Raw genomic sequence first — 26,847 nt, forward strand, 5'->3', positions numbered from 1 at the left:
TTCTTCACGTTACCACTGGTTGGTTGGTTGAAACTGTCATCCTTTCTTTGAAAAATTGCAAAGGCAATTTAGACAATGAAAATTGATAAACGCCATTAAGGAGCAATATATTGGTTGTGGCATGAGAAGGAAGGCATAGAAATCAAATAGATAAATTAAATATATAAATAGATAAACAGATAGATAAATAAATAAATATTCCAGGAGCCATTAGTTGTTGGTTTTTTCCCAGAGTATCCATATCTTCTTATCTTTTATTTTTCTTCATGTGCTTTTTCCCATGCCAGCTGAAATAATTTAAGTTTTGAGAAGCTGCTGTTTAAAGGGACAATATAGCCTAATGTCATATTAGATTTACTGTATATGTCCTTTTACACGAGGAACATAAAGAGTGGAGAGAAATAGATTAGAAGAACTGCCGTATTTTTCAGAGCATAAGACGCACCTTAGTTTTGGGGGAGGAAAATAGGGAAAATAATCCGCTTACCAGGTATTCATCTGGCTAGTGTCCTTAGTCTGGTCAGCTTCAGCACATTATTTTATCCCCTGGTTAAGGGCTTAAAAAAATTATTCTGAGAGACTAACAATGAAAGAGCTCGCAAGCCAGTAAGAGCTGGGAACATCATTAGCACCTGGAAAGAAATGGTCTGAGCAAGTAGAGCAATAGAAAAAACCCTGCAAAAAATTAGGGCTTGGAAAACATTCTTCTTTGCAGAGAGTAACAATGAAAGAGCTTGCAAGCCGGTAAGAATTGGGAACATCATTAGCACCTGGTCAGGGCTGGAAAAAAACTTACTCAGATCAAGTTAGAGTAATGAAAAAAACCCTGCAAAGTCTTAGGGCTTGGGAAACATTCTTCGCAGAGAATAACAGTGAAAGAGCTTGCAAGCTGGTAAAAGCTGGGAACATTGTTAGTATCTGGTTAGGGCTGGAAAAAAACATTTGGAGCAAATAGAGAATGAAAAAACCCCTCAGAGACAGGGTTTGGGATATATTCTTTGCAGAGAGTAACAATGAAAGAGTTTGCAAGCCGGTAAGAGCTGGGAACATCATTAGCACCTGGTTAGAACTGGAAAGAACCTTACTCAGAGCAAATTAGAGTAATTAAAAAAACTCTGCAAAGACTTAGGGCTTGGAAAACATTCTTTGCAGAGAGAAACAATGAAAGAGCCTGCAAGGTAAGAGCTGGGAAGATCGTTAGCAGCTCGTTAGGGCTGGGGGAAAAATAGCTACTTTCAGAGTATAAGACGCACCCTAATTATCAGCCTCTTTTAGGGAGGAAAAAGGTGCGTCTTATACACTGAAAAGTACGGTAAATACATAAGAACTAAGCCCAGGTGCTTAATGCATCTATACACTGAAAAATATGGTAAATACATAAGAACTAAGCCCAGGTGCTTAATGCATCTATTTTGCATGTAGCCCAAAACTACAAACTTATCACATGCTCTTGAGGCGCTTTAGTGAGGATGGGCTGTTGTTTACAAGGAGAAGGTTGCTAACCTTTGTTATAGAAGATAACACATCTTAGCAAAGATAGCTCAGGACTGAAAGCCTACCTCTACCACCAGCACCAAAAAAAAGTGTTGTGATATTATTAAAAATAATGTCATAGAGCAGAAAATTATCTGCTATTAATTCAGTAAGGTAGGCTGAAGAACTGGGATTATAGTTCTTATTGTAAATTATTATTGTTGCATGGCAACTTAAAAAATATGTATTAAAAGCTTAGTAGTATCCTTTAACTTTATTCTGGGTTTTTTTCAGTGAAAAGAAGATATGCTTGCCACAAGTACTGACTATTACAAGCTATAACCCCCTTCTTCAGAACCTCAATATTCAGTGTGATTAGCAGAGTTTTCCCTTGTGGACACAGATATTATAACAGGGATGTAACTTTGAAGGTAGATATTTTAAAGTCAAATGTGTGGTGCTAATTTTTTTTTTAAATGTATTTTCTGTCACAGAATACATGCTTCACTTCAACTGTTAATAATTTAAACCTGTTTTAGTAAAACAAAATTAAATAGTTTTATAACTATGATGAAAATAATTACAATGTACATAAAATGGAACAGCACTTAATTGAATAGAACTTATTACTAATAAATCTGGAGTGAAAATAAGTATATTCTGCCAGAAACTGACTGTACATGATACTAATTGTTTGAAGTGCTCCCTATATATTACTCTCCCTTGTAAATCCAGTTCTCCATTTAGAAGGAAACAAATGGCATGTTTGTTTGATGTACTTTCAGGAATGGAAGGTCATTACCAAGGAAGGGGGCATTTCATAAATTTATGTTCTACGGCTTATCTCCATTAGCATATTCAACTCAGTTTTCTGACCCATTAGATGAAGACCACACAATACAAGAGAAACATTTTCCATTTGTATCCCAAGTAGTATTTTGTAGTAATGTAAGCAAAATTCTACCTCTTAGAATAAAATCTTTGCTCAAGACAACTGGCATGTTAAAACTATAAATATTTCTTGGGTGATATTATCTGATTCAAAACCAGAAAAGCATAGAAGATGGACATATACATGTTTTGTCTGATCCATAACATCTTCCTTCTGCCTCAGGAAAATCATCAAGCATTAAAACAAAGACAACAGGATTGGTTACCAAACTTGGCATCACCGTTTCAATTTTATTTTGTAAATATGTTTTTGTGGGTTTTAAAAGCAACACTTTCAAACTGTTAACGGTAGAAACTTTGCATCTCATTAATAATGTATAAAATAAAATAAAGTTTTGATTTAACTTTCCAGTCACTTGGACTTCCTAGAGTCAAGTGTAAGTCTTTTCATCACACCAGCGCTTTCCGAAGAGAACTTGATGTCACTGAGGACAGTAGTATTGAAAGGCAACTTTATTTCTGTCATTCAAGTTGGATGAATTATTGAAACTAATAATGGCATATACTATATGCTTCAAGTTCATACTCTCAATTCATTGCATCTCTACAGTTGGTATAATTATCCTGTGCAGGAAGAAGGAATACAATGTTGCTATATTAATTTATATCCCGATTTTCTCTCCATAAGTTATTCAAAGCAGCTAAAGTAACAACTAAAAGCTAAAACTTAAAATATTATAAATCACTATACAGATCACTATAAACTAGTCCAACTTGGAAAGGGATATATTTACCCTTTCTGAAGACCAGTTGGTTAAATGGAGGCCTTTAAATGTGCCTAATAAATAGAGCTTGGAAAGCAGATACATCTTGAAGAGAATTTCTCCAGTTGTCCTTACTTTCTCAACGGATTCATCTTGTGGTCCCTAGGCAGTTAAGTTGTGAACTGTTTAAAGTTTAAAGGCATATCCTTAAACTTTACCCTGAAGGTGAACCTGGGAGTGGAAAGTTAAATATTTAAGTTCTGTGTTATGGTGGGATGTCTTTGCGAAGAATATAGCTTTAGTGAGAAGAATGACTCCTCAGATTGGCAAGCACACTAATGGTAGCCAAAATGGAAGGAACAAATGAAAGATTGTTTTCTTCCTTCTTTTATTTGTGAAAGAAGAGAATTAATAGAACCTCCATCATGTTCCATCAATTAATTATACCGTCATAATTCCAAGACATGTAATATATTTAACATATATCAAGTGATCAAGAATACAAACATCCAAGTGCGAGAACAGATTTACAAACTCTGGAAAATATTCCATCACTGCCTCTCTGTTCTATGCATATCTTTCATGGTGCATCGTATGGTCAGAAATGTTATATATCTTTTGACACACAAATAATGAAGGCTATCCTGATTGGTGATCAGTGACCTGATTGCTTCATGCAGGTCTTGGATTCCCAATAGCTGTTCTCTAGAGTTCTGGGGTCTGAGTTGGAGCCAGAGGAGCTCTTCCTTTTGCAAGGGCAGGATGGTTAGTCCTCAGGTGGTTTCCGAAAGCTGTTTGAAAGAGAATTCATAATTATCATAAGAACTAGTTTATACCTATATGTCCAGTTTTAAAGGAAACAATTCAATTACCCAAATTAATATCCTAATGCAGTGTTTCCCAACCTTGGCAACTTGAAGATATCTGGACTTCAACTCCCAGAATTCCCCAGCCAGCATTCACTGGCTGGGGAATTCTGGGAGTTGAAGTCCAGATATCTTCAAGTTGCCAAGGTTGGGAAACCCTGTCCTAATGCTTCACAAAGTCTTTATCAATGTAGGTGATGACCAGGCACATTATCAGCCTTGGATCCCTTCAAACCCACAAGAGAACTAAGTCCAGCCCACCTTGAATACGGGTGGTGGTGGTGGTGGTAAATCTGGCATCACAAGGAGAAAAGCTTTAGAATTGTGATCTTGTTGAATGAAATCCCAACCTTGTGATTTAACTCAACAGATCTGAGGTTACGCTGGTTGCATTGTAGGAAATCAGACCGAACAAACCAAACCTTAATTTTTTTTATTTTCATCGCTCTTCCGCACAATAGATTTCCTGTTATAACTGACAGGAAATATATTTTAAAATCTCCCAAAGGTGCTTTTCAAAAGGCAACTGGATTTCCTTAGCTTTTTCCTTGAAAATGTTTCACTTCTCATCCAAGAAACCTCTTTAGCTCTAGGAGCTTCAGTTCAGTTCAGCCAGAACGGAAAAAGCTTCTTGAATGAGTGGTGAAACGTTTTCAAAGCGGAAAAAACAAGAAAGTCCAATTGCCTTTTGAAAAGTAGCTTTAACCCAACCATGACCTAGATCAGTGATGGCAAACCATTTTTTCCTTGGGTGCCAAAAGAGCATATGCGCGTGCTATCACGCAAGTGCAAGGGCCCACCCCCATAATGCAATGCCTAGGGAGGGCAAAAATAGCTTTCCCTCCCTCTGGAGACCATCCAGAGGCTGGAAACAGTCTGTTTCCCAACTTCTGGTGGGCCTAGTAGGCTCATGTTTCATCCCCCCATGCTCCAAAGGCTTTCCTGCAGCAGGGGGTGGGTAAAAATGCCCCCCATCCCCTGAAGGCTCTCTGGAAGCCAAAAACACTCTCCAAGAGCCTCTGTGCAAGGCAAAAATCAGCTGGTCAGCACACACATGCATGTTGGAGCTGAGCTAGGGCAACAGCTTGCGTGCCAGCAAATATGGCTCCGCATGCAACGTGTGGCACTCGTGCCATAGGTTCTCCAGCGCTGACCTAGATGATTGAGAATCTCCGTAGATATATTAAAAATGGATTTTCTTGACTTTTTAAATTTAGTGCTAGCCTTTTAATATCAGAAATGAAGAGTATAAATTATAGCCTATAAAAGATTTTAAAATAAAGCATTTTGCTATCCGAAGTTGCCTTATAAAGGAAATCGATACATAAAAATTTAATAAAAACATTCTGAATTCTTGATCTTTGGTCAAGCAACTCCAAATTGGTATATGAAGGACAGCAGTAAAAATATTGTTGAAGATTTCCATTTTGCCTAACATAACATCACCAAATAATGGAACTTCTGTCATCAAATTGCAAGTATATGAACAGAAAATCACAAAAAATGTGATGATGAAGAATACAATCTGTTATCCTAGCCCTGATATGCAGAATGGTTTCAAACACAAATTTGAAAATAAACAATAAATAATAAACAAACAAATATATTAATAACATTCAGCTTCACACCAACTAATAGAACATACAGTGGTTTGCAGCACATAATGCTAACCATTTTGAAAGTTCAAAGTTGACAGAGATAAATATGACAAAGGTATCATAGAAATAATCCATAGTCTTGCCACCAATACAAAATGAGATGGTGTAATTCAATCTTCTTGATGACAAGCACATAGAAGGTTGAATCTGTTATATTATTCACCCAAAAACCCATTCCTTCCCCTTCTGAGGATGGGCACTGTGTGAGGGGATACTGCAAGAGATCATGGCAACTGGGCATGATTCCAAATGATCCCTGCACTGATTATCAATGTGTTCTGCAGCAGATTCAACTGGATTTATGTGTTTAAAGTTGAGAAGGACAAAGATGCAAGACAATTGGAGACTCTCTGCTTTTATGCAACAAATCCATATTTTAGGATCTAACAGGCCTTTTTATATATCTCAACTGATGGAAGGCTCAGTTCACATGGAAAAAAGAAAGGGAGAAGTTAGTGCTGAACTTAAATTGTAGAATATTCTACATCAGAAAGCAAGGTTTGTTTATCTGTATCAGAGAATTCTTGCTTTTTCCTCAGGATTCAAGTCCATATTCACTACTGAGTCATAACCTATGAAATACCAGCTGTCCAAATCATCCAAATGGATTCTCTGTCAGTGAGCCCTAAAGGAGATGCCACTTGTCTCCTCCAGAGTTCTTTCAAGGAAAAATACTCCAGGCTCTGGTATGCACTATGGACAATCTCTCAGTGATCAGCCTAGAGCAGTGATGGCGAACCTTTTTTTGCTCAGGTGCCAAAAGGGCGCATGGGTACCCACACCCATGTGCCCTCCCTGCACATGCACACATGCCCCCTTTGCATATGTACAGGCCTCACTGAAGTCTCCGGACTTCAGAAAAGCCTCTAGAGCCTGTGGCAAAAAACGGACCCAACAGGCCTACCGGAAGTTCAGAAACTAACTTCTGGTAGTTCGGAAACAAACTTCCAGTAGGCCCATTGGGCCATTTTCTACCTTCCCCAGGCTTTAGGGGGCTTTCCTGAAGCCCGAGGAGGTGAAAACGGCCTCCCCCCATCCTCCAGAAGGCCAAAAATAAGCTGGCCAGCGCAACATGCCCGCTGGAGCTGACATAGGGCAACATCTCATGTGCCCTTAGATATGGCTCAATGTGCCACCTGTGGCACACATGCCATAGGTTCACCATCAGGGGCCTAGAGCCTTCTTGATGTACATTGAAAGTCTTCTAGGCTGACCAGCTTCAGCAAATGCTATAGGCAATCCTAAAGCCTCTGGGCTTTGGAGCACTTGGGCCATTAGCAGAAGAGAAGGCTGAGATCAGTACTGATCCAAAGCATTTGAGCAGTTTTATTGAGGTGAATCAAGTCAGGGCTTTGCTTTGACAACATGAATGCTGTTACTTCATAGCATGAATAGTGTCAATGTAGTAAATGTACATTGCTTCATACAAGCCTAATATTATTTTATGTCATCTCTAAATGTAATAAGTATTCCATCCACTTCATCTAAATTCTCTCCTTCTCCTGAGACTCAGGGCGGCTATATTTAGCCTACATTTTGATGTTATTAAATATATTATTGAAATCAAGATATATTATGTCAACAACATTGTTATAGCTAATAGTTCTTCCTAAAAATATGAGATATGACAAAGCCATGGCCCAAAGCACTTTTCTACAGCAAATGAACTAAGAATTGATATAGTGCAGATTCTAAGGGGATATCAGAATGCTGGATACGTCAGTTACCCTTTCCTTGCATATCTAGATATGATTCTTTCTAAAGGCACAAAGAATACTTACTTATCCAGGGTGATGTGTGCCCATGTTTACTCACTTCAAATACTCCCCTTCACTCAAATAGTCCACCAAAGACCCTGTCAACTCAGCAAAATCTTCCGATACAAGACTGGTAGAGTCCTCACCAGACAGGTCACTGTCAGGCCGAGATTTCCTATGATGAGTAGAATGAGACACAGTGCAAGGAACCACAGGAGCTGTTTGACCAGCTGCAGGTGAACTACCTACAGGCATTACTGGCTCTTCATACTCTGCCTTTTCCACCTCTGTGTCTGAAGCAGGTCCTAAGACATGATAGAGGCTGGGTAAGCGGATATCAAACTGAAGGGCAAACTTAGCAAAAAGCTTTTCATTCAAGGCATAGATCTTTTCTGAGATGTCATAGCCAAGGAGCACAGAGAAGAGACGGGCAATATAGCGTTCCTTAGCCAGAAGCAAATAGAGCTTTTTCCTTTGCCAAGTGATAAAAGAGGAATCAATTTCTGCTGTCAAAGTTACCTGCCAAAGAAAGAAAAGGAAAAAATTGTTTATTTTTAAGGACCAGAATATCTCCGGGACCGCCTTCTGCCGCACGAATCCCAGCGACCAGTTAGGTCCCACAGAGTTGGCCTTCTCCGAGTCCCGTCAACTAAACAATGTTGTTTGGCAGGACCCAGGGGAAGAGCCTTCTCTGTGGTGGCCCTGACCCTTTGGAACCAACTCCCCCCAGATATCAGAGTTGCCCCCACCCTCCTAGCCTTTTGTAAGCTCCTTAAAACCCACCTCTGCCGTCAGGCATGGGGGAATTGAGACTTTCCCTCCCCCTAGGCTTATAAAATTTATGCATGGTATGTTAGTATGTATGATTGGTTTCTAAATTGGGGTTTTAAATTAACTTAAATATTAGATTTGTTTACATTGTATTTTTGGTTCTGTTAGCCACCCCGAGTCTGTGGAGAGGGGCAGCATACAAATCTGATAAATAAATAAGTAAGTAAGTAAGTAAGTAAGTAAGTAAGTAAGTAAGTAAGCAAGCAAATAAATAAATAAATAAATAAATAATGAAGTCACTGTGTTACTTCACATTTTGTTAGATTTATTATACAAATATACAAGGAATCTACATTTGAAATAAATTCATAATTGATATGTTAATATGTTAATATGGCACAACATAATATACTGTTTATTTGTGTGCATTATCATCTTTGAAAATGAGTTTTTACAATACATTGCTCAAGTATTTATTGAATAGTATAAGTTTTGTATAAAATGTATAAGATGTGTTGCAAATGTATTTTTACAATTGTACTTGGATTGAAAGTGGATTGAGGCTAAATAAGAACATAAGCAGTGCCCAGCTGGGGCATTTTCCCTTGGCCCATCTAGTCTGTTCTCACAGTGCCATACCAAGTGCAGGAGGAAGCTCACTAGTCTCACAGCAGATGTTCTTTAGAGGTAGTCACACCATCATAAAGGCTAGTAGCTTTGACTTCCATGTAGTGGTCCAACCTTTTTTTGAAGCCACCAAATTAGTAGTCAGAACCTGATCTCATGGTAATGAATCCCACAGTTGAGTAGCGTATTGTTTAAAATCCCCAGGGACATATAAACGACATACAAATACTTAAGTTTTCTGTGAATATGGAAGAATTCTTGAAGTACTAAATGACTGGACAAAAGTCAATATTATTTGCATCTTGAAAAAGGAGAAGAAATAGATCTAAGAGGTATAAAGCTACCAATTTCACATCAGATATCCAATATACCTAAGAGCTAGAAAGCTACCAATTTCACATCAGATTATGTGATTATTTCATCACATAATTTCATATACTACAGGCCACCCAACCAAGCAGAACAAATAGATGAACTTTTTGCTAATCAGTTAACAAATGTATGTAGGAAACATACCTCAAATCAAACAGATTCCTACTAACCTAACTGATAACATTTTCACCCAAAAGGAAGAGGAGGGAACAAAAGGGATAATTACACTGGACCTTATTCTTATTAACAGAGAAGTGATAGAGAGGATTGAAGTTGCAGGAACTTTGGGGGATAGTGAGCATGTCGTAGTAGAATTCAATATAATGCAGACACCAGCTACAGAGCATAATCAAACCAATATCTTAGATTTTAAAAGAACTGATTTTAACAAACTCAGAGAAAGTTGGGGAAGAATCCCATGGATGAAATTCTTAAAGGGGAAATCAACTCAAGAAGTCTGAGAAACTCTGAAACATATGATTATTTTATTTATTTATTGGATTTGTATGCTGCCCCTCTCCGTAGACTCGGGGCGATTATAAAAACCCAGTCCCAGTCAATTCCACTGAAAAAGAAAAAAAATAACCAAGAAAAACTAGCATGGTTACACAAAGAATATTCTGATAAACTGAAAGAAAAAAAGGATAAGTACCAAAAAAATGGAAAGAGACATATAACTAAGGCAGAATACCAACTTAGGCCAAACCTGCAAAGAAAAAGTAATACTTGCAACAAATATAAAAAATAATAATTTAAGAAGTTTCTTTTTATTTATTTATTTATTTATTTATTTATTTATTTTGTCCAATACACAATGAGGATTTTAGTGGGTATATATCAATATACACATAGTAAAATACATGATGAAGGTTATAGAGGAGATACTCATAGTAAAATATATCTAAGAAATAATAGAAAAGAAGATATAGGAATAGAATATATCAATGAAAGAATAGAAGAAAAGATATAGGAATAGAGGAAAGGTATAGGAGATATAGGAGAGCAATAGGACAGGGGACGGAAGGCACTCTAGTGCACTTGTACTTGCCCCTTACTGACCTCTTAGGAATCTGGATAGGTCAACCGTAGATAATCTAAGAGTAAAGTGTTGGGGGTTTGGGGATGACACTATGGAGTCCGGTAATGAGTTCCACGCTTCGACAACTCGGTTACTGAAGTCATATTTTTTACAGTCAAGTTTGGAGCGGTTAATATTAAGTTTAAATCTGTTGTGTGCTCTTGTGTTGTTGTGGTTGAAGCTGAAGTAGTCGCCGACAGGCAGGATGTTGCAGCATATGATCTTGTGGGCAATACTTAGATCTTGTTTAAGGCGTCTTAGTTCTAAACTTTCTAGGCCCAGGATTGAAAGTCTAGTCTCATAGGGTATTCTATTTCGAGTGGAGGAGTGAAGGGCTCTTCTGGTGAAAAAAAAGTCAAAGAAAGCATAGGTCCACTAATAGGAGAAGATTGTAAGGAAGTAACTTCAAGTAGAAAGAAAACAGACCTGCTTAATTCACTTTTTGCATCTGTACAAGCCAATTTACCAAAATCCGACAAGGCATACTAGTGGAATGGCTTGCCTTCAGAAGTTGTGGGTGCTCTATCACTGCAGGCTTTAGGAAGAAATTGGACAGCCATTTGTCTAAAAGGGTATAGAGCAGTGATGGCGTACCTTTTTTGGTTAGCGTGCCAAAATGGGGTGTGTGGGTGTGCTAGCATGCATGCTTTTGCCCACACCCCTTCCCTTGCACATGGACACCCCCCCGCACTGTCCCCCGCAAGTGCGCACAGGCCTTACTTTCTTTCCTATGGATTGCCTTCTTTTAACCAAGTTCAGCATGTGGCTGAATTAGAAACTAAAGCTGTTGTCTGGGTAAGTTTCCCCTATCTTTATTTGCTGAGGTTTGCTGCCAAAATTCAGCATTGTTATCACTATGGCATAATTCTCCTTTGGGAGTTGGGGTGGTATATACAATGTACAAGAAATAATTAAAAAACAAAACAAAAACTATTACATCTTATTCCCTCCATTCTCCACCCTAGTCTCTCTACCCTGAAAACTTGCAAACAAAAAAGCCATTTTGCACCGGCATTTGCCTTATTTCCACTGTGGATGCATTGTTGCCCTTTCCTTCTTCCTGTATTTTATGCGATCACTGCCAATGTGCACAGGCAGGGCCTCTTGATGCCTGAAGGCAGCATCTTATACAACAGGAGAAGAATTCTAATTATGCTTATTATTAAATTAGTGGTAAGAGTAGCCATAACTATTGTTAAATAAATTGATGACCTAAGTCTTTGGACAGTGAAATTAAAATAATGACAAAGTGTTTTTCTTTTTTTATTATTATTTTGAGTATATCATATTGCAATCAAATGTGTAGATGAGATGGGGGTTTCCTGAAAGTATTATGAAATTGTGGTTGATCAAAAGTTGAATATAGGTCAGCAACAGGATATGGGTATTAAAATAAAAAGTTCAGTTGTAAGACACATCAACTGAAGAAATATTTTTCCAATCAGAAGGGAAAGAACTGATAGTTTGTCTTTTCTTGGTTACAAATGTGGTTTCTTCTTTCTTGCTATACTTTGTAAAAACATCTTGTCAAATTAGTTCTTTTCAATGTGTTAATCTGTAGCTGGTCAAGAAAGGTATAATTATGGGGTTGCAGCTGATCTCTTATGATTAGCACAGCTGTTTATGTGTTTATATTGCTGCAATGTTCCTTCTTTTAATCATTCCAATTCAGAAATTCAAAAGAAATTTTAAATTCAAAAAGAATTTGTGGAAAAGATCCCAGGAACCCTAATTCTGGACCTCACCAATATCTCTTCAGTCAGTGTTTGTTTGAAGTATGCCTAGTTTATTCTTTGTAAGTAGAGTTTTGGAAAGTTTATCCTCTTACAAGAGCCTGTAGTAAGGCAGGATGAGTGGAGGCAAATGTCCCAAGATATAGTAAACAAGTTGAATTACACAAACACTTTCCTGGATGCTCACACTCTTTGTTCCTCAAAAGAAAACGGAAGATGGAGGAAATTATAAACATTACAAAGATTATGAAAAGCATTACCTGAAATGTTCCCTCTTCAGAAGGCCGTAATGATTCCCACTCTGGGGAATCCAAACACTGATATGGGAAAACATAATGTAAAAACTGTCCATCCTGACTTACTTTAACCCTGTAGAAAGAAAGAAATGAGGGCAAGGAAATTATTAACATTTAAAAAGCTGTTGTGCAATCGCTGAACAATTAAAAAGACATATGATAAACTCCATGCAGGTGGTCATTTAGATACAAATAATATATTCATATAGGATAGAGTTACTTTAGTTAGACATTAGTATCTGTGGCAGTTAAAAAAATACTGTTCAACAATACAGTATCAGATTGTTCTGCACATAATATAAGTAACATGAAGACAAGGCAAGCAGATGCAAAGAATAGTAGCAATAGTCAGGAAGAACGGAGTAATAGTGAGGGTTCAAGCTCTTTGTGCAAACTGCTATTCATTCATATGCCCCTAAAAGAAGCAAGCATTTCACAGGAAGCAAGCTTCATAGCTCTAAGCAGGGCTAGTAAACAATGACTCATTGCAAGCAGAAGTTTTGATGCAACAACTCCCTTCCCTTTCTGGCTTCATCCTTGTTCCAAAGCATATGTACACAACAGAAGGAGGGAAACACTTTTTATCAAAGCAATGACACCTCATGGATCAACTATTCTGTCTTAGACAGTTAGAACCTTTTCAGAGTTCCCCTCCCTTGTTGGGTGTAGCTATTTTGTGTGTTGGACAGACATTTCATTCAGCGCTGTTTGCATTTACCCATTTTGTCTGTGATGAAAAAAAAAGCAAAGTGTCTGTGGCAACCTATAATCTTATCCCACCAATCAAGAGACTTTTCCCATCTGAGAAGAGATCTTTAAAAAGATGTGTCAAAGCCTAGGAGAAAAGCATGACCAAGGTCGCGGGACCATGGAGTTTCCCTGCGCCCAGAAAGGGGAAATCCGATATCCGCACTGTTTGCAGACCTGGTTTGTCCAGAACCATGTCAGAATCACCCTGTAGGGGTGGAAAAAAGAGGAGCACTTGCCAGTGGGCTGGGGGGAGGCAAACCCCACCCCCAGGAAGCTGGCTCAGCCTCCTCAGCCAGCAGCGATTGAAGATTACCTTTAAATATGATCCTAGATGTGGCAGTCACTTGGAAAGGATTGAATTGAGAGATTGGAGTCATCTGGGAAGAAAAAATTAAAGACAGATGTTGGGGAGGTGAAAACACTAAGATGGGTAAGCGACATTGCCCAAAGAAAAGTTAAAAGAAGCATTTTAATATTTTAATGGGAACAAAAGGACTGGAAATTAAGGAGAGCTGCCTACCATTTGGATATAAAGGAGTAACAAGATTGAATCTCAAGAGAAAGTGAATGAATGAATGAATGAATGAATGAATAAATGAATAAACAAACAAACAAACAAACAAACAAACAAATAAATGGATCTACAACTGAAGCCCAATTACCAAACATTTTGAACTGTGTTTTAAAAGATTTGGAGGAAAAAATTGGATCATAAAATTTGGAGGAAATAACTTGAAAATTGGACTTTTTTTTAAAATGGAAAAATTAAAACAGGAAAGGCATATCTGGGAGGTTGGAACAGGAGATACCACCTAGTGGTCAGAGGGATTACTGCAATGGTTGAATAACTTTATGGACTCAGCTCAGCTGCTGACCTTGAAAGATTTGAAAGCTTGAAAGTGGAAGAAATTTAAATACAGATTTAAATTTGTTATTGTTTGAAAGAAAATGGTTGGACTGTTTTGGATAAGAATGAACTTGAATAGATATCAACAACAAAAGGAACAGAAGGACTTGGATATTTAACTATCAAAAAGAAAATTTATAAATTATCAAAGGCTATGGAATACATTTTTGTTAGCAACTGGACAGATTGTGAAAATTTAGTAATTTATGACGTTGAGGCATGGAGGCAAGGAGACAATTAAGGACTGGTAATATCTCTGAATGAAATTTGAAATTGGGTGGATTCTGCCAAAATTAAAACTTTTTTTTTTATCCGAGAACTGTGATTTTAAAGTCATGGAGGTAATTGATTATGAAGAGTTTGATGAATTTTAAAAAGAACTTCTTAGATCTTTTCAGAACATCTTTTGGAATTGAAGTATGTGAGAAAGGAAAGAATGAAGTACATGCAGAAATAATGGAGAAGATAACAGAAGAAGAAAAGAAGACTGATAAAAATGGTGATGAAACGGGAAAGAATATTGATAATGAAATATTGATTAATGACCATGTCGATTAATATATTGAAACTTATAATGATTCCACAGGGGTTTACAGTGATAAAAAAGAAAATGATTCTAAGAATGATCATGTCTAGATTGATTATGATGATTTTGAGATGTATAAGGTTACAAAAGATATGGAAAAATTAGATATATACAGAAAACAGACTTAAGAAGGTTAAAAAGAGTGTGGGGAATGAGACGTTTTTGGTATAAAGTAAAAGAATGGGAAGAAGCTATGGAAATGGGGATGGAGACAATATATATATATTGTATGTATGTAACATATTTTTGCTGATAATGAAAAGGAAGGGAATAAATATATAATATTTATTTATAATATTTATAATAAAGTATATAGCATTTATATATTATAAATAAATATAATAAATATAAGTATATATATAAAGGAAATGGTTAAGAAATTAAAAGGAAATGGATGAGGGTTATTGAAATGTTATAAAAAGTTTTTTTCCTTTCTTCTTTTTTATAACTATCCTAGAATTAATTGTGATAAGAATGTTAACTGTTTAGAATTTGATATATATAATTCATTTAATTATTTTACTTAGAGTGAAGTTTTCTATTTATACAGGTTGTGTAATACATTAGATGGGTGAATTGATAATAGTGATAGACTAATGTTTTGATTTAATATAATTAATTACCAGTTTTAAAGGTGGAGAATTTAAAATTAGAGGAGCTGGAAATAGATCAAATGAAAAAAAAAGATATATTATGAATGGTTACTATTATAAATATGAGATCGGTCTGGGTGTATTTGGAAAATGTATTATGCTGAGACTTGAAGAATTAAATGACTTGAAATAACGTAGATAAAATAATGAAGAATAATATGAGAAGCATAACTATAGTTCAAGAAAATTATACAAATGAATATTGTTTCCTTTAGGGCATTTGGTTATGATAAAACAAGAAGAAAAAAACCGAATGACTAATAAGATCAAGAAAGGTGAAGAAGTAATATGGTTTAAAATCAAAAGGCAAGAGAAAGAATAAATATCTTGGTAAATTAAGTTAATAGTAATCATTTTGGGGTGGGGACTTTTTGAAATTAATTGGTAGAAATCCCAGATGACAAAATTAGATTTATATTTTTTTCTTTTAGAAGCAATACAATTTCAGTAAAATATATCTGGAATAAAGTGTCATACATACAAAGAATTTATGAATGATTGATTAAAATGTATAATTATGTATTTTCTTGTAATATTGTAATATCTGAAGGTATATGAACTTATGTATGGATTGATGGAGAAAAAATTAAAAACCTTTTGCAAAACAGTATCCAGCCTGTGGCCGCCAGTTTAACAGACCTGCCATATGTTTTTAATAAGCATTGTATTATTGAATGCCTCCAGGAAAAAACACATCAATTTTCAAGGATATATTTGGTTGTTGCATTGTTCTAGGAATTTTAGAGGAATTTTAAATATTTCGCATTCAGACTGATTCGGGTCCTCGGTTTCCTTCATCAGAATAAATTCTGAACAGTATGATTAAAGATACATACCTGGTAAAAGTTTTCTGCATCTCATCACAATCACAAACCAATTCCAGAACACCATCCAGTATTGCTAAATTAAAACATTATTATCAAGAGTAAAGGTTAATCTTGTGACCTCATTTGGCTTTGCTATTGCTCCAGACTGCCTCTGTTTCTCTTGGCTGTACTACTAATTTGCACACATTCCTAAAACCGGACTGAGATATGGCAGATAAAGAATAATACTAGTGGCCAAGTTTTAACTATTAGATATCTTATGTACAGTGTTTCAACACTCTAAAGTCGGGTGTGAACAAAGTCAATCTCTCTCCAATAATGTTAATAATCATATTATTAAAGCTGTACTTGGTTTCTTTTATTCTAAAGGAAGCAAGAGTATGTTTACTACCATAAGGGTCTATAGCAAATTTTTTCACCCAGATGTTGTATGGTGTATGTGGCAGCCAGGGGTTGCCACTACTGTAAAGTGACCAGATTTCTACACTGGTAAAGAGGGACACCATTGAGCGGGGAGGGGGCTTGATTAAAAATTTGATGTATATAGAGCAAAAAAATTATTTCTTTCTCCCCCCCCCTATCCTTCCTTCCTCTTTTTTCTCTTTGTCTTTCTCTCTCTTCCTCCCTTCCATTTTCTTTCTTTCTTTCCTTCTCTCTCTCTCTCTCTTTCTGTTTCTTTCTCTCTCTCTCTCTCTCTTTTCTCTCTTTCTCTCTATTTCTCTTTCGGGACCTGAATGTCAAACCTTATGGCGTCCTTTTAAGGAATGCCTAACATCGTGAAGGGGGGGGATGTCTGAGATGTCGTTTGCCTCAGAATCCGAGGTCTCTGTTCCTCTACTCCCCCTTCACAGCTGGGACTGCAGTTTCCTTTGAAGCTATAGTGGAGCGCTTCAGCTCCTGCCCAATGAACAAACAAATGGCAGCCCCGCTGGGGGAGGAGAACTTTTTTTAAAAAGCGGGACATTTTTCAAAGGCCCTGGGATGCGGGACAAATCATCAAAAAGCGAGACTGTCCCACCAAAAGCGTGACATCTGGTCACTTTACATTACTGACACTACCGCTGCACTGCACATGCAGCTTTAATCTCCGGCATGTGCACATGAATATCCCAGCAAGATTTTGCTTCTGTGCATGGGCAAGAAGCAAAATCTCACAAAGTGCGCGCATGAAAGATTTTGGTGATTATTTTGCTTCTGTGCATGCACAGAAGCAAAAACCCACCAAAATCTCTCTCACACGCGTGTCCCCTTGTGAGATTTTGCTTCTTGCACATGTACAGAAGCAAAATTTCATTAGGATGCATGTGTGCTGGAGACCCACAGTTGTGCGCGCAGCTCCAGTTTTACTACCGTTGTGGTGTCCTCATCCATACCAATAGGAACCCGATGGTGGTATGTAGGAAGTTTTATATCAAAATATACCTTGTTTCCCTGAAAATAAGACCCGGACTTATTTTCTTTTTGATGTCAAAATAAGCACCAGGTCTTATTTTAATTGGATGTCTTACCCTCTTGCTATAGACCCACTGCACCCACGCATCCCACACACACCACCTGTCATGCTTCTGCCTGTCTTCTTCTGCAACTGCTTGCACCACTTGTAGCCAAATGCCACCTGGTTCATCGCACCAGTGCAGTCAGTCATTCCAGGATGCTGCATGGCATGTTACACCATTGCATATGCAAGTGACAATACTGTACAATGGTGCCACAAGCAGCAGCACCAACGCAATGCATCATGCAGCTTCCTGCCATGAGCAGGGGCATCAGCCTGATGTGCTATGTGGCATCCAGCTGCAAGTGGCCGCAGAAGTAGTTCAGCAGTGACAGGTGTTAGGGTATGGGAGGCTTGGCTGCAGCAGTCCTAAGGTAAGTAGGTACAGCATGTGAGGAGCAGCTCCACCCTCCCACCCCTACCCTACCTTGATTTTTACGCATGCGCCTTGCCCCGCCTCATATAATGAGATGGTGTGTAGGGCTTATCTAGGCCTTATTTTGAGGTAAAGCTTATATCAGACACAGGCATGAAAATGCGGCTAGGGTTTGTTTTTGGGGTAGGTTGTATTCTAAGGAAAACGTTGTATTTTATTCCTTATACACATGATAGCGAACTATGGAGACAGGATTAAAAGCTGTCTCTAGTTGGCATACCACGGAGTTGGCTAAATCCTGTGATAAGGCACCAGAAAAACAATTACTGGCATTCCACAGATACCACCTTTTCTAAAAACAGACTTCCTCCTTGATCAACCCTGGAGAGAAAAGATACCCCCCCAAAACTGCACATAGGCCATTAAACAACATAACTGATCATTCACTGTCCACGAGGCAATCATGAGGCCCACCCATGCATTGAACTAGCCAGTAAGATTCTGAATGCTCCAATACCCAATGAGATGTAACTTGATGGCTAAAGGATGACAATAAAAAGAGGTGCAAGGCCTTGTCCAAAACAAGATGCCTTCCCCAGATGATGTGATTCTTGCCTCCTGCCTCACTTAATGGCGACATCACAAACTTATGGCCCATGTGCCAGAGGTAGCACACAGAGCCCTATCTGTGGGCATGCACACTGTCGCCAGCTGCTTTTCACAGGTGCTGGAGTGCTGGAAAATGGTCTGAAAATGGCCAAACTTCAGGGCATTTCCGGTCTTTTTTCAGCCCATTTCTGAACTGTTTTCAGGCCATTTTTGAGCCATTTTCAGACCTTTTATCGGCCATTTTTCAGGCTACTTTCTGACCATTTTCTGGGCTGTTTTTGAGCCATTTTCAGGCCATTTGGGGAACATTTTCAGGCCTGAAAACCACCAAAAATGGCCAGAGAATGGCCCAAAAATATAGCCTGAAATGGGCCCAAATTGGCCCAGAAAAACAACCTGAAAATGGCCTGAAAAACTGCCTGAAAACTGCCCCAAAATGGCATGGAAATGGTCTGGAAAACGGCCCAGAAAACGGCCAAAAAACAGGCATGTGCGCCAAGTGTGAAGTCCACGTATCTCCCCTACTGGCTTGCAAATGTGTGTGTCATCCATGCATGCACAAAGCATGCATGTGTAGAATGTGAAGCCCACCCCAAAAGAGGGACATCAGGATGTCGGTGCGGGTGGGTGGGGCATTGCCCAGTTGGACCTACCCACCCACACAAGCTGATTAATGCCAGCTGCATTTCTCCCCTGATGCGCATGCCAGCCGGCTGAGCTTCGGGTGCTCTGGCATGCGCACATACATGCATATTCCAGTTTGAGCACTTGGTGCTGAAAAGGTTCACCATGGCTGCTTTATACTATCTCCATCTTCCTTAAACATTTACAGAATCCACAATGGACTGAGAATCGCTTCTTCTCTAGGAGATTCAGTCAAGCTGAAACTAAGTTAATCAAGTAAAAATAGTAAATGGAGAAAAATATTTTACTCTAATCTCCTCAAACTCCCAAATAAGTTATCCAGACCTGATCCACATATCAAAGAGAAAGTGTGTAAACAGAAAATAGAGTAAATTAAAATGGAACTGCATATTCCCAAAAATAAACATAGGGACTTCTAGTTGACATCATGACAGGATCGGACACAAAATGTGGGTCTCCATGCTCCCGTGCCAAGTTCTCCCCATTGGTGGGCTCTGAAAGGAGCCAAAGCTGCCCTGAAGGGGCAGTGAAGCAAAAGGGGTGCCCTGTGAGGGCTTTTTTCCCCTCTCAGCCACAGTGAGGAGAAGAGGCAGCCAAAAAATGGCTGCCACAGAGCTGGAACAACCAAGGAACAATTAAGACTGCTACTGGAGTGAAGTAGGTGAACAGTGACTAGAACTGAGGGGGAGGATTCCTTTTTGCTTAAAACCAAACTACGAGGTATAATTTAGAACTATTTGCTCAGAATTACTTGTTAAAGTGTTGACTAAGCATTCTGAGGAAAATACCAGACCAGAAGGAAGAGATGCAACGAGAGAAAAATAATAAACTTGATATATACAGAAAATTGGACTCTTAAACTGGGAAAACTTGGTAATAGAAAGTGTAATAACCGAGAAACACGGTCTCCAAGTAAAATCCTTTTATTCTCTACAGGCTCTAAGCGAGCGGAAAAACACTTTCACTGTATACGCGAGTTAACAGAAGAAGCGCGTAAGACAAGTAGCTCGGCTATTTAAAGACTTTCCCTCAGCAACAGCCGGCGGCTGACAGCTCTTCCATTTTGGCGCCCTCTACAGCAACCAATAGGAAGCAGGTAAACAATGCCTATGGTTTCTTTCAATTCTGCTTAACAACTCTTGTTTAACAAGTTAACCCAGATACAGAACATTATAGAACATTACAGAATTTACAGGATTTAACACCCCTCCCCCTTCTGGATGATTTTACAGGTATTTATTCGGTCAAGTAAGTAACGAAGTCTTCTAAGTGAGGGGGTCTTCGCGAGGTCCGATCTGACCGTCTAGGGTCGCTCATGACTTGTGTGTCCACCGACGAAGATGGTTCCTCTCGTCCCGCAGACGCGTTGCTTCCATGACCAGGAGATGGCAGAGCTGCGGCAGCGCTGGAGTGGCTATTTCCCCCAGGTAAGTCCCAATCAACTGGTTCCGGGTTCCTGTTAGCCCTTGCGAAATTCCCTGTGGGGAGTGGATGAGTGTTATCTTTATGTCCTTCACTCTCAGCTTTCTCCACTCTCCCCCTAATGTGGTCAATGTGCCTTTTCCAGAGGCGGCCATCTAGTAATTTCACCATATATGTTTTGGGACCTGTTTGATCTTGCACAATGCCACTTTCCCAATGCTTTCCCGCATCAAAATTTTTAACATATACTTTTTGTCCCACGGCCACTGCACGCTCAGGTATTAGTACATTGTCCGGTTTTAATTTGATGTAGGAGGGGTGCAGCCTATCAAGGGGTGATCTTAACCTTCTCCCCATTAGCAACTCAGCAGGGCTTTTCCCAGTGGTCATGCTAGGTGTTATGTGTTGGGTCAGCAAGAACGTGTCTAATCTCTCCTGGATGTCACCTGGAGCTGACCTCTTAATGGCCTCTTTGGCCACGCGAACATAACGTTCTGCTGCTCCATTAGACCACGCTGCGTGGGGCGAGGTGAGTGCATGTCGGACTCCAAGACCAGCTAGGAACACTTCAAATTGTTTAGATGTAAATTGGGGCCCATTGTCTGAGACTAATATGTCTGGGCACCCATGTGTTGTGAATAACTTCCTTAATACATGTATTACTGCTGATGATGTGGTAGATGTTAATAGCACTATTTCAAGCCACCTTGAATACGCATCAATCAGGATTAAAAACATATTATTCCCCACTGGTCCAGCCAGATCAATGTGCACCCTAGACCATGGCCCTTGGGGACTGTCCCACTGTGCAGGGGTGGTTTTAGGCGGGTCTGGGCGCGTTTCTTGGCACTGGCCACATGTTGCCACCCAGTTCTCAATTTCTTTATCCAAGCCTGGCCACCACAAATACCCCCTTGCCAATGCTTTCATCCTCACCACCCCTGGGTGTCCCTCATGTAGCATTTTCATAACCCGCGGTCTCAAGGCAGTGGGAATAACCACTCTCTCCCCCCAGAGTATGCAATCATGCATAACTGATAGTTCTAGCCTCTTTGTTTTAAATTCACCTATTAAGGGATCGTTCCCATTTACTGGCCAGCCTTTCAGAATGTAATTCAAAATCCTGCTCAAAATCTTATCCTGCCTGGTTTCCAATGCCACCTCTCTGGCAGTGACCACAGGAGTCTTATCTAATTCAATAAGGAGCACCTCTGCAGCTGGCGCTGGGTCTTCTACTCTCTGTCCCAATGGACAGCGACTAAGGCCGTCTGCGTGATTAATAGTAGATCCCCCTTTATGAATGAGCTGGTAGTCATATGCAGCTAGAAAAATAGCCCACCTGGACATACGGGGAGACATGAAGGGAGGAGTTGGTCGTCCTGTGGCCAGCAGACCCAAGAGAGGCTTGTGGTCTGTAACTAATTGGAAAGGTCTCCCTAGCAAATAATGATGAAATTTTTTCACCCCGGCTACCAATGCCAAAGCTTCCTTGTCAATCTGCGCGTAATTGCGCTCAGCCCCAGATAGCGTTCTAGAAAAATAGGCAATTGGTGCCTCCTGCCCATTAGGAAAAATATGGGCCAACACGCCGCCCACCCCGTACGGAGAAGCGTCGCATGTGAGCCTCACTGGGAGTGTTGAGCTATATTGCACTACTAAGCTATGGGACGACAAAAGATCTTTAACCATGTTAAACGCCCGTTGTTCCTTCTCACCCCAGTGCCACTCTGTCCCTTTATGGAGGAGCCTATGTAGGGGTTCAGCTGCGGAGGCTTTCTGTCTTAGGAAAACAGCATAAAAATTTAATAGCCCTAAAAAGGCTTGCAGCTCTGCTTTACAAGTTGGGGCAGGCGCTTCTTTAATGGCTCTAACTTTTTCTTCTGTGGGGTGAATGCCCTCAGCATCTATACGAAATCCCAAAAATTCGACTGAAGGGGTCCCCCACACACATTTCTCTGGTTTCAGCCGCAGACCCTTATCTCTTAATCTCGTGAGTACCTGTCTAATTCGACTGTGCAGCTGGGCAGAGTTGTCACCACAAATTAAAATGTCGTCAAAATAAGGGACCACCCCATCAAGGCCCCCCAATAAGCGCTCCATTAACCGCTGGAATATACCAGGAGCAACACTCACTCCGAATTGCAGGCGCGTACATTTGAAAGCACCCCTGTGCGTTACAATAGTCTGCGATAAGGCAGTGGCTTCGTCCACTGTTAATTGCTGGTATGCCTGTGCAAGGTCCAGCCTCGCGAAGATCTTCCCAGACCCTAAGGTGTGCAACAGCTGTTGCACTACTGGAATAGGATAGGAGTTGTGCTGTAGTGCCTTATTAATAGTGGATTTGTAATCCGCACAAACTCGTAACGAGCCATCTGGCTTTAATGGGGTTACAATTGGGGTTTCCCAGGGGGCATGTTCCACTGGAACCAATATACCTTGTGCTTGAAGTTTTGTTAATTGTTCATCTAGCTTACTGAGCAAGGGCAAAGGCACCCTGCGAGGTTTTAATCTAACGGGAGGAACAGCAGGGTCTAATGAAAAAGAAATAGGAGGTCCTTTAAAGGTACCCAGACCAGCACGGAAAACCTCAGGAAATTCAGTGACAAAATTAGGGGCAGTAGAATATGTCAATTTGTTAAGACCCGTGACTGCTAACCCCAAAGGTGCCATCCAGTCCAACCCTAGAAGGGAATGATTAGCTCCGTCCACAACTAACAGAGGGAGAACATGGTGCACATTTCTAAAGGTAATAGGAACCCTGGTCTTACCCAAAACCCTAATAGGGTGACCCTGGAAGTCATTGATAGCAATGTCCAAAGGTTGCAAATCGTCCCGTGCCAAACTTGGTACATACAAATGTAATTTATGCCAGGGCATTAGTGTATATTTCGAGCCAGTGTCCAATTCCATATGGCACAGCTGATGGTTTAAGAGGAGGGGGACAACAATTTTATTAGGGGCAGGAGGGTAAACTGCAGAACCACTGAAAAAGCGGTTACCTCTGGCATTCCAAGGACGGCGGTAACCCCGTCCTTGTGGCCGGAAAGGACGGTAGGCTCGGGGAGCAGCAAAGGAAGGCTGTTGACCTTGTTGAGAAGAGTTGTCATCTGGCAAGGCAGCACGGCAAGCGGCGGCGATGTGGCCTCTCTTCTCGCATCTGTAGCAGAAGGCGTCCTTAAAGGGGCAGCGAGACCGTTGATGTTGACCTCTGCATCCGGCGCAGGCAGGAAAAGTTGATCTGGCTTGTCGTTCTGGCGGTCCTCGAAGGTAGCAGCAGTGCTCATTGTAGTCCTCATAGTCGGCGAGCTGAACTTCAGGTAGGCGGCGAGCCGAGGGACGCTGAGAGTCTGCTATCTTAAAAACAGTTTGCAGCTTGTCATTGGATTTTAAATCAGCTGCCGCAGCCTCAGCTACCTCAGCTGTCTGAGCAGCCTTAATCACGTCTTGTAATGTGGAATCTTCAGTTGCCAATAGCTTGTTCCTTATGGTACACGTTTCGCATCCCAAAAATAAGGGCGTCTGTCAATCTGGCTTCCGGATTGTCAAATTGACATTTCGCTAAGATAGTGCGCAGCCTGGTCGCGAACTGGTTAATAGATTCCCCATCTGATTGAGACATACGGGAAAATTGATGCCTATAAACTATGGGCGGCTTAGTTGGTTTAAAATGGGCAGCCAATTTTGTTTGTAAAGTAGCCCATGGTACAGAATTAGGAGGTTCGGGATCTGTCAAAGTCCCGGCTAATTCAAAAATATGCGTGCCGCAGTAATTCAAAAATAAAGCGCGTTTCCTGCTGTCCTCAGCCGTATGTAGACTGGCAGCTTCCAGGAATATCTCAAATTTAGCCATATAGGCTGCCCAAGTCGACCTTTCCGGGTCAAACAATTCTGGAGGCTGAATAAGCGAAGGGGTCGACATATTGATTTTTTCCTTAAAAAAAAATCACCGCTAAGACCCTCGTCGCCAATGTAATAACCGAGAAACACGGTCTCCAAGTAAAATCCTTTTATTCTCTACAGGCTCTAAGCGAGCGGAAAAACACTTTCACTGTATACGCGAGTTAACAGAAGAAGCGCGTAAGACAAGTAGCTCGGCTATTTAAAGACTTTCCCTCAGCAACAGCCGGCGGCTGACAGCTCTTCCATTTTGGCGCCCTCTACAGCAACCAATAGGAAGCAGGTAAACAATGCCTATGGTTTCTTTCAATTCTGCTTAACAACTCTTGTTTAACAAGTTAACCCAGATACAGAACATTATAGAACATTACAGAATTTACAGGATTTAACAGAAAGGCATTTTAAAATGCTGGAATCATTTACTTTAAAATATTATCCTGCTTTTATAATTGAATTACAGTACAACTAAAATAATGATTGACTAGTGGCAAAACCGACATTTAAGTTGAGAGCACCATCTGCTGACAAAAGGAAAATATTCAAGTCTGGGAATACTTATTTGAAGTAGTGTGAAAATATTTACTGGATTATACTTAACTACCCCATGACTACTGGAGACTCAAATATGAAAACAAGGAAGTTATTTTATTTTTTTTACATTTTTAACTAATATAGGAAGAAACACTTTTCCTGGAGCTATGGATTACCAAAAAAAAACCCAGAGGAAATGAAGATGGAGAGATAAAAGGATGGAAATTTTAAACAGGCTAAGGAATAGGAGAAATAAAAAAAAACTCTGCCTTTGTATTGTATGTTTTGTGATGGAGGAGAAAAAATATTAACCCCCCTCCCCAAAAAATCCCTGCCTTCAATCTTTCACTTGCTAATAAGATGGATGAAATACTTATTTTAAACAGATACAATTCTGATTTTTACAATTCAGCAGCCCTATGCTTCTCTGAAACCTTGTTAAATGAATCAATTGATGATAGCAGCCTGCATATTCCAGGGTTCAATGCAGTTCCTGCACTTCAGACAGAAATGCAGGAACATCTGGTAAAAAGAAGGGAGGAGGCTTATGCTTATATATCAACAACAGCTGGTCTCAGGATATAACTATAATATATAAATTCTGTGACAAATTTTTTTGAGTCTTTACTTATCAACTATAAACCATTTTACTCTCCATGTGAGTTCTCATTTCTACTAATTGTTGTAGAAGTAGAAGCCACAATTCTGTGTAAACAAGACATTACGAACTCTAGCTGACCAAATGATGGAGGCGAAGCCAAATACCCCAATTCACTGGCCATTATTTTGGGAGTTTTGAACACGGCTATCTTAAGGAAAGAGCTACCAAAATATTTTCAGCCAAGAAGTAGATGCAGACAGAGATAAAGATCCAAAAGAGGAATATGGGAGGCAAGTCAAAAAAGTCAAAAAGGAATATGGGAGGCAAGTCAAAAAAAAAAGCATAGCAACTAAAGTACTAAAGCGGACAAGAGACAATGGATAGATGATTTCTCCTTTTTGTTTTGTTATTATTGGCTTTTCTATTTCTCTCTCTTTCCTTTTTTAAGCAGGTAACACAATTAGAAGTTAGATATGATAGAAGCAATAACAAGTGAAAACAAGAGAATAATTGATGATAGACTATGATTTAATATAAATGTGTATTATTATTAGAAATACAGTATACGAGTTGGTTGAATTAAATCTTTTGACATCAGGCATATGATGTGATCTTGGAGCATGGATGGAGATGTTTGAAAATGTTTGAAAATCTAAAGTGTCTTTCTACTAGATTTATTTGTATTAGAATGTATGACACCCAGGTGCCACACTGTTCACGCATTGATACATTTATGTAAAACAAATTTTAAAAATTGAAACGAGAATAAACATCTTAGATGGCATGTACATATACATAACCATGCCACTCAAATGTCATTTTATTTTTTGCAGAAACATTAAGGAGGGAAATTAATTTCTAAAAATGTATGTAATTGGGTGACAAAATTAGGGGGGAAAACTTTTGCAACTTTTTTGATGATTGATATTAGTTACTAACAAAATACTGCATTTTATTTATGGAAAACTAGATGGTACATTGTATTGTTTGAATGTATGTTGAGAGAATTTTTTTAAAAAAAAATTACAGAAAATATGTCACCTTAGAATCAGCACGTATGCACTTCCATACTCAGGACAAGCTCCCTTATAAAACAATTTCATTGTATCCCATTTTTCTGCAGTTGCCCGCACGGCAAATCTCTTTGCTTTGAAATACTTATAAAAATAAATACTTCTTCTTTCCTCACAGCTATCTGGGTTTCATTTTTATTTACGCTTGTAAATAAAGCGTCTTGAGTTGAAACCCCAAATTATTCTTTT

General features: G+C 39.3%; 2 protein-coding genes across 4 annotated transcripts in view; one reads left to right on the plus strand and one right to left on the minus strand.

Annotated features, from left to right (window-relative positions):
- Positions 1–2,721, plus strand: part of PLA1A (phospholipase A1 member A) — a 35,535-nt gene extending 32,814 nt beyond the window's left edge. For 2 of the 3 annotated variants that reach the window (XM_070741891.1, XM_070741889.1), the window contains 2 exons: positions 1,768–1,904; positions 2,259–2,721. In XM_070741891.1, the coding sequence (XP_070597992.1) occupies positions 1,768–1,852 (85 nt within the window). In that variant the 3' untranslated portion in view covers positions 1,853–1,904; positions 2,259–2,721. The remainder of the gene's footprint in view (positions 1–1,767; positions 1,905–2,258) is intronic. The other variant, XM_070741890.1, reaches the window with a different exon arrangement.
- A 1,109-nt stretch (positions 2,722–3,830) lies between these two features.
- Positions 3,831–26,847, minus strand: part of POPDC2 (popeye domain cAMP effector 2) — a 32,251-nt gene continuing 9,234 nt past the window's right edge. Inside the window, exons 2-4 of the mRNA XM_070741892.1 lie at positions 12,251–12,359; positions 7,434–7,928; positions 3,831–3,919 (exon numbers count right to left, since the gene is read on the minus strand). Of these exons, the coding sequence (XP_070597993.1) occupies positions 7,464–7,928; positions 12,251–12,359 (574 nt within the window). The 3' untranslated portion in view covers positions 3,831–3,919; positions 7,434–7,463. The remainder of the gene's footprint in view (positions 3,920–7,433; positions 7,929–12,250; positions 12,360–26,847) is intronic.

The sequence above is a fragment of the Erythrolamprus reginae genome, chromosome 2 (assembly GCF_031021105.1).
Source record: "Erythrolamprus reginae isolate rEryReg1 chromosome 2, rEryReg1.hap1, whole genome shotgun sequence".
Taxonomy (NCBI): Eukaryota; Metazoa; Chordata; class Lepidosauria; order Squamata; family Dipsadidae; genus Erythrolamprus; species Erythrolamprus reginae.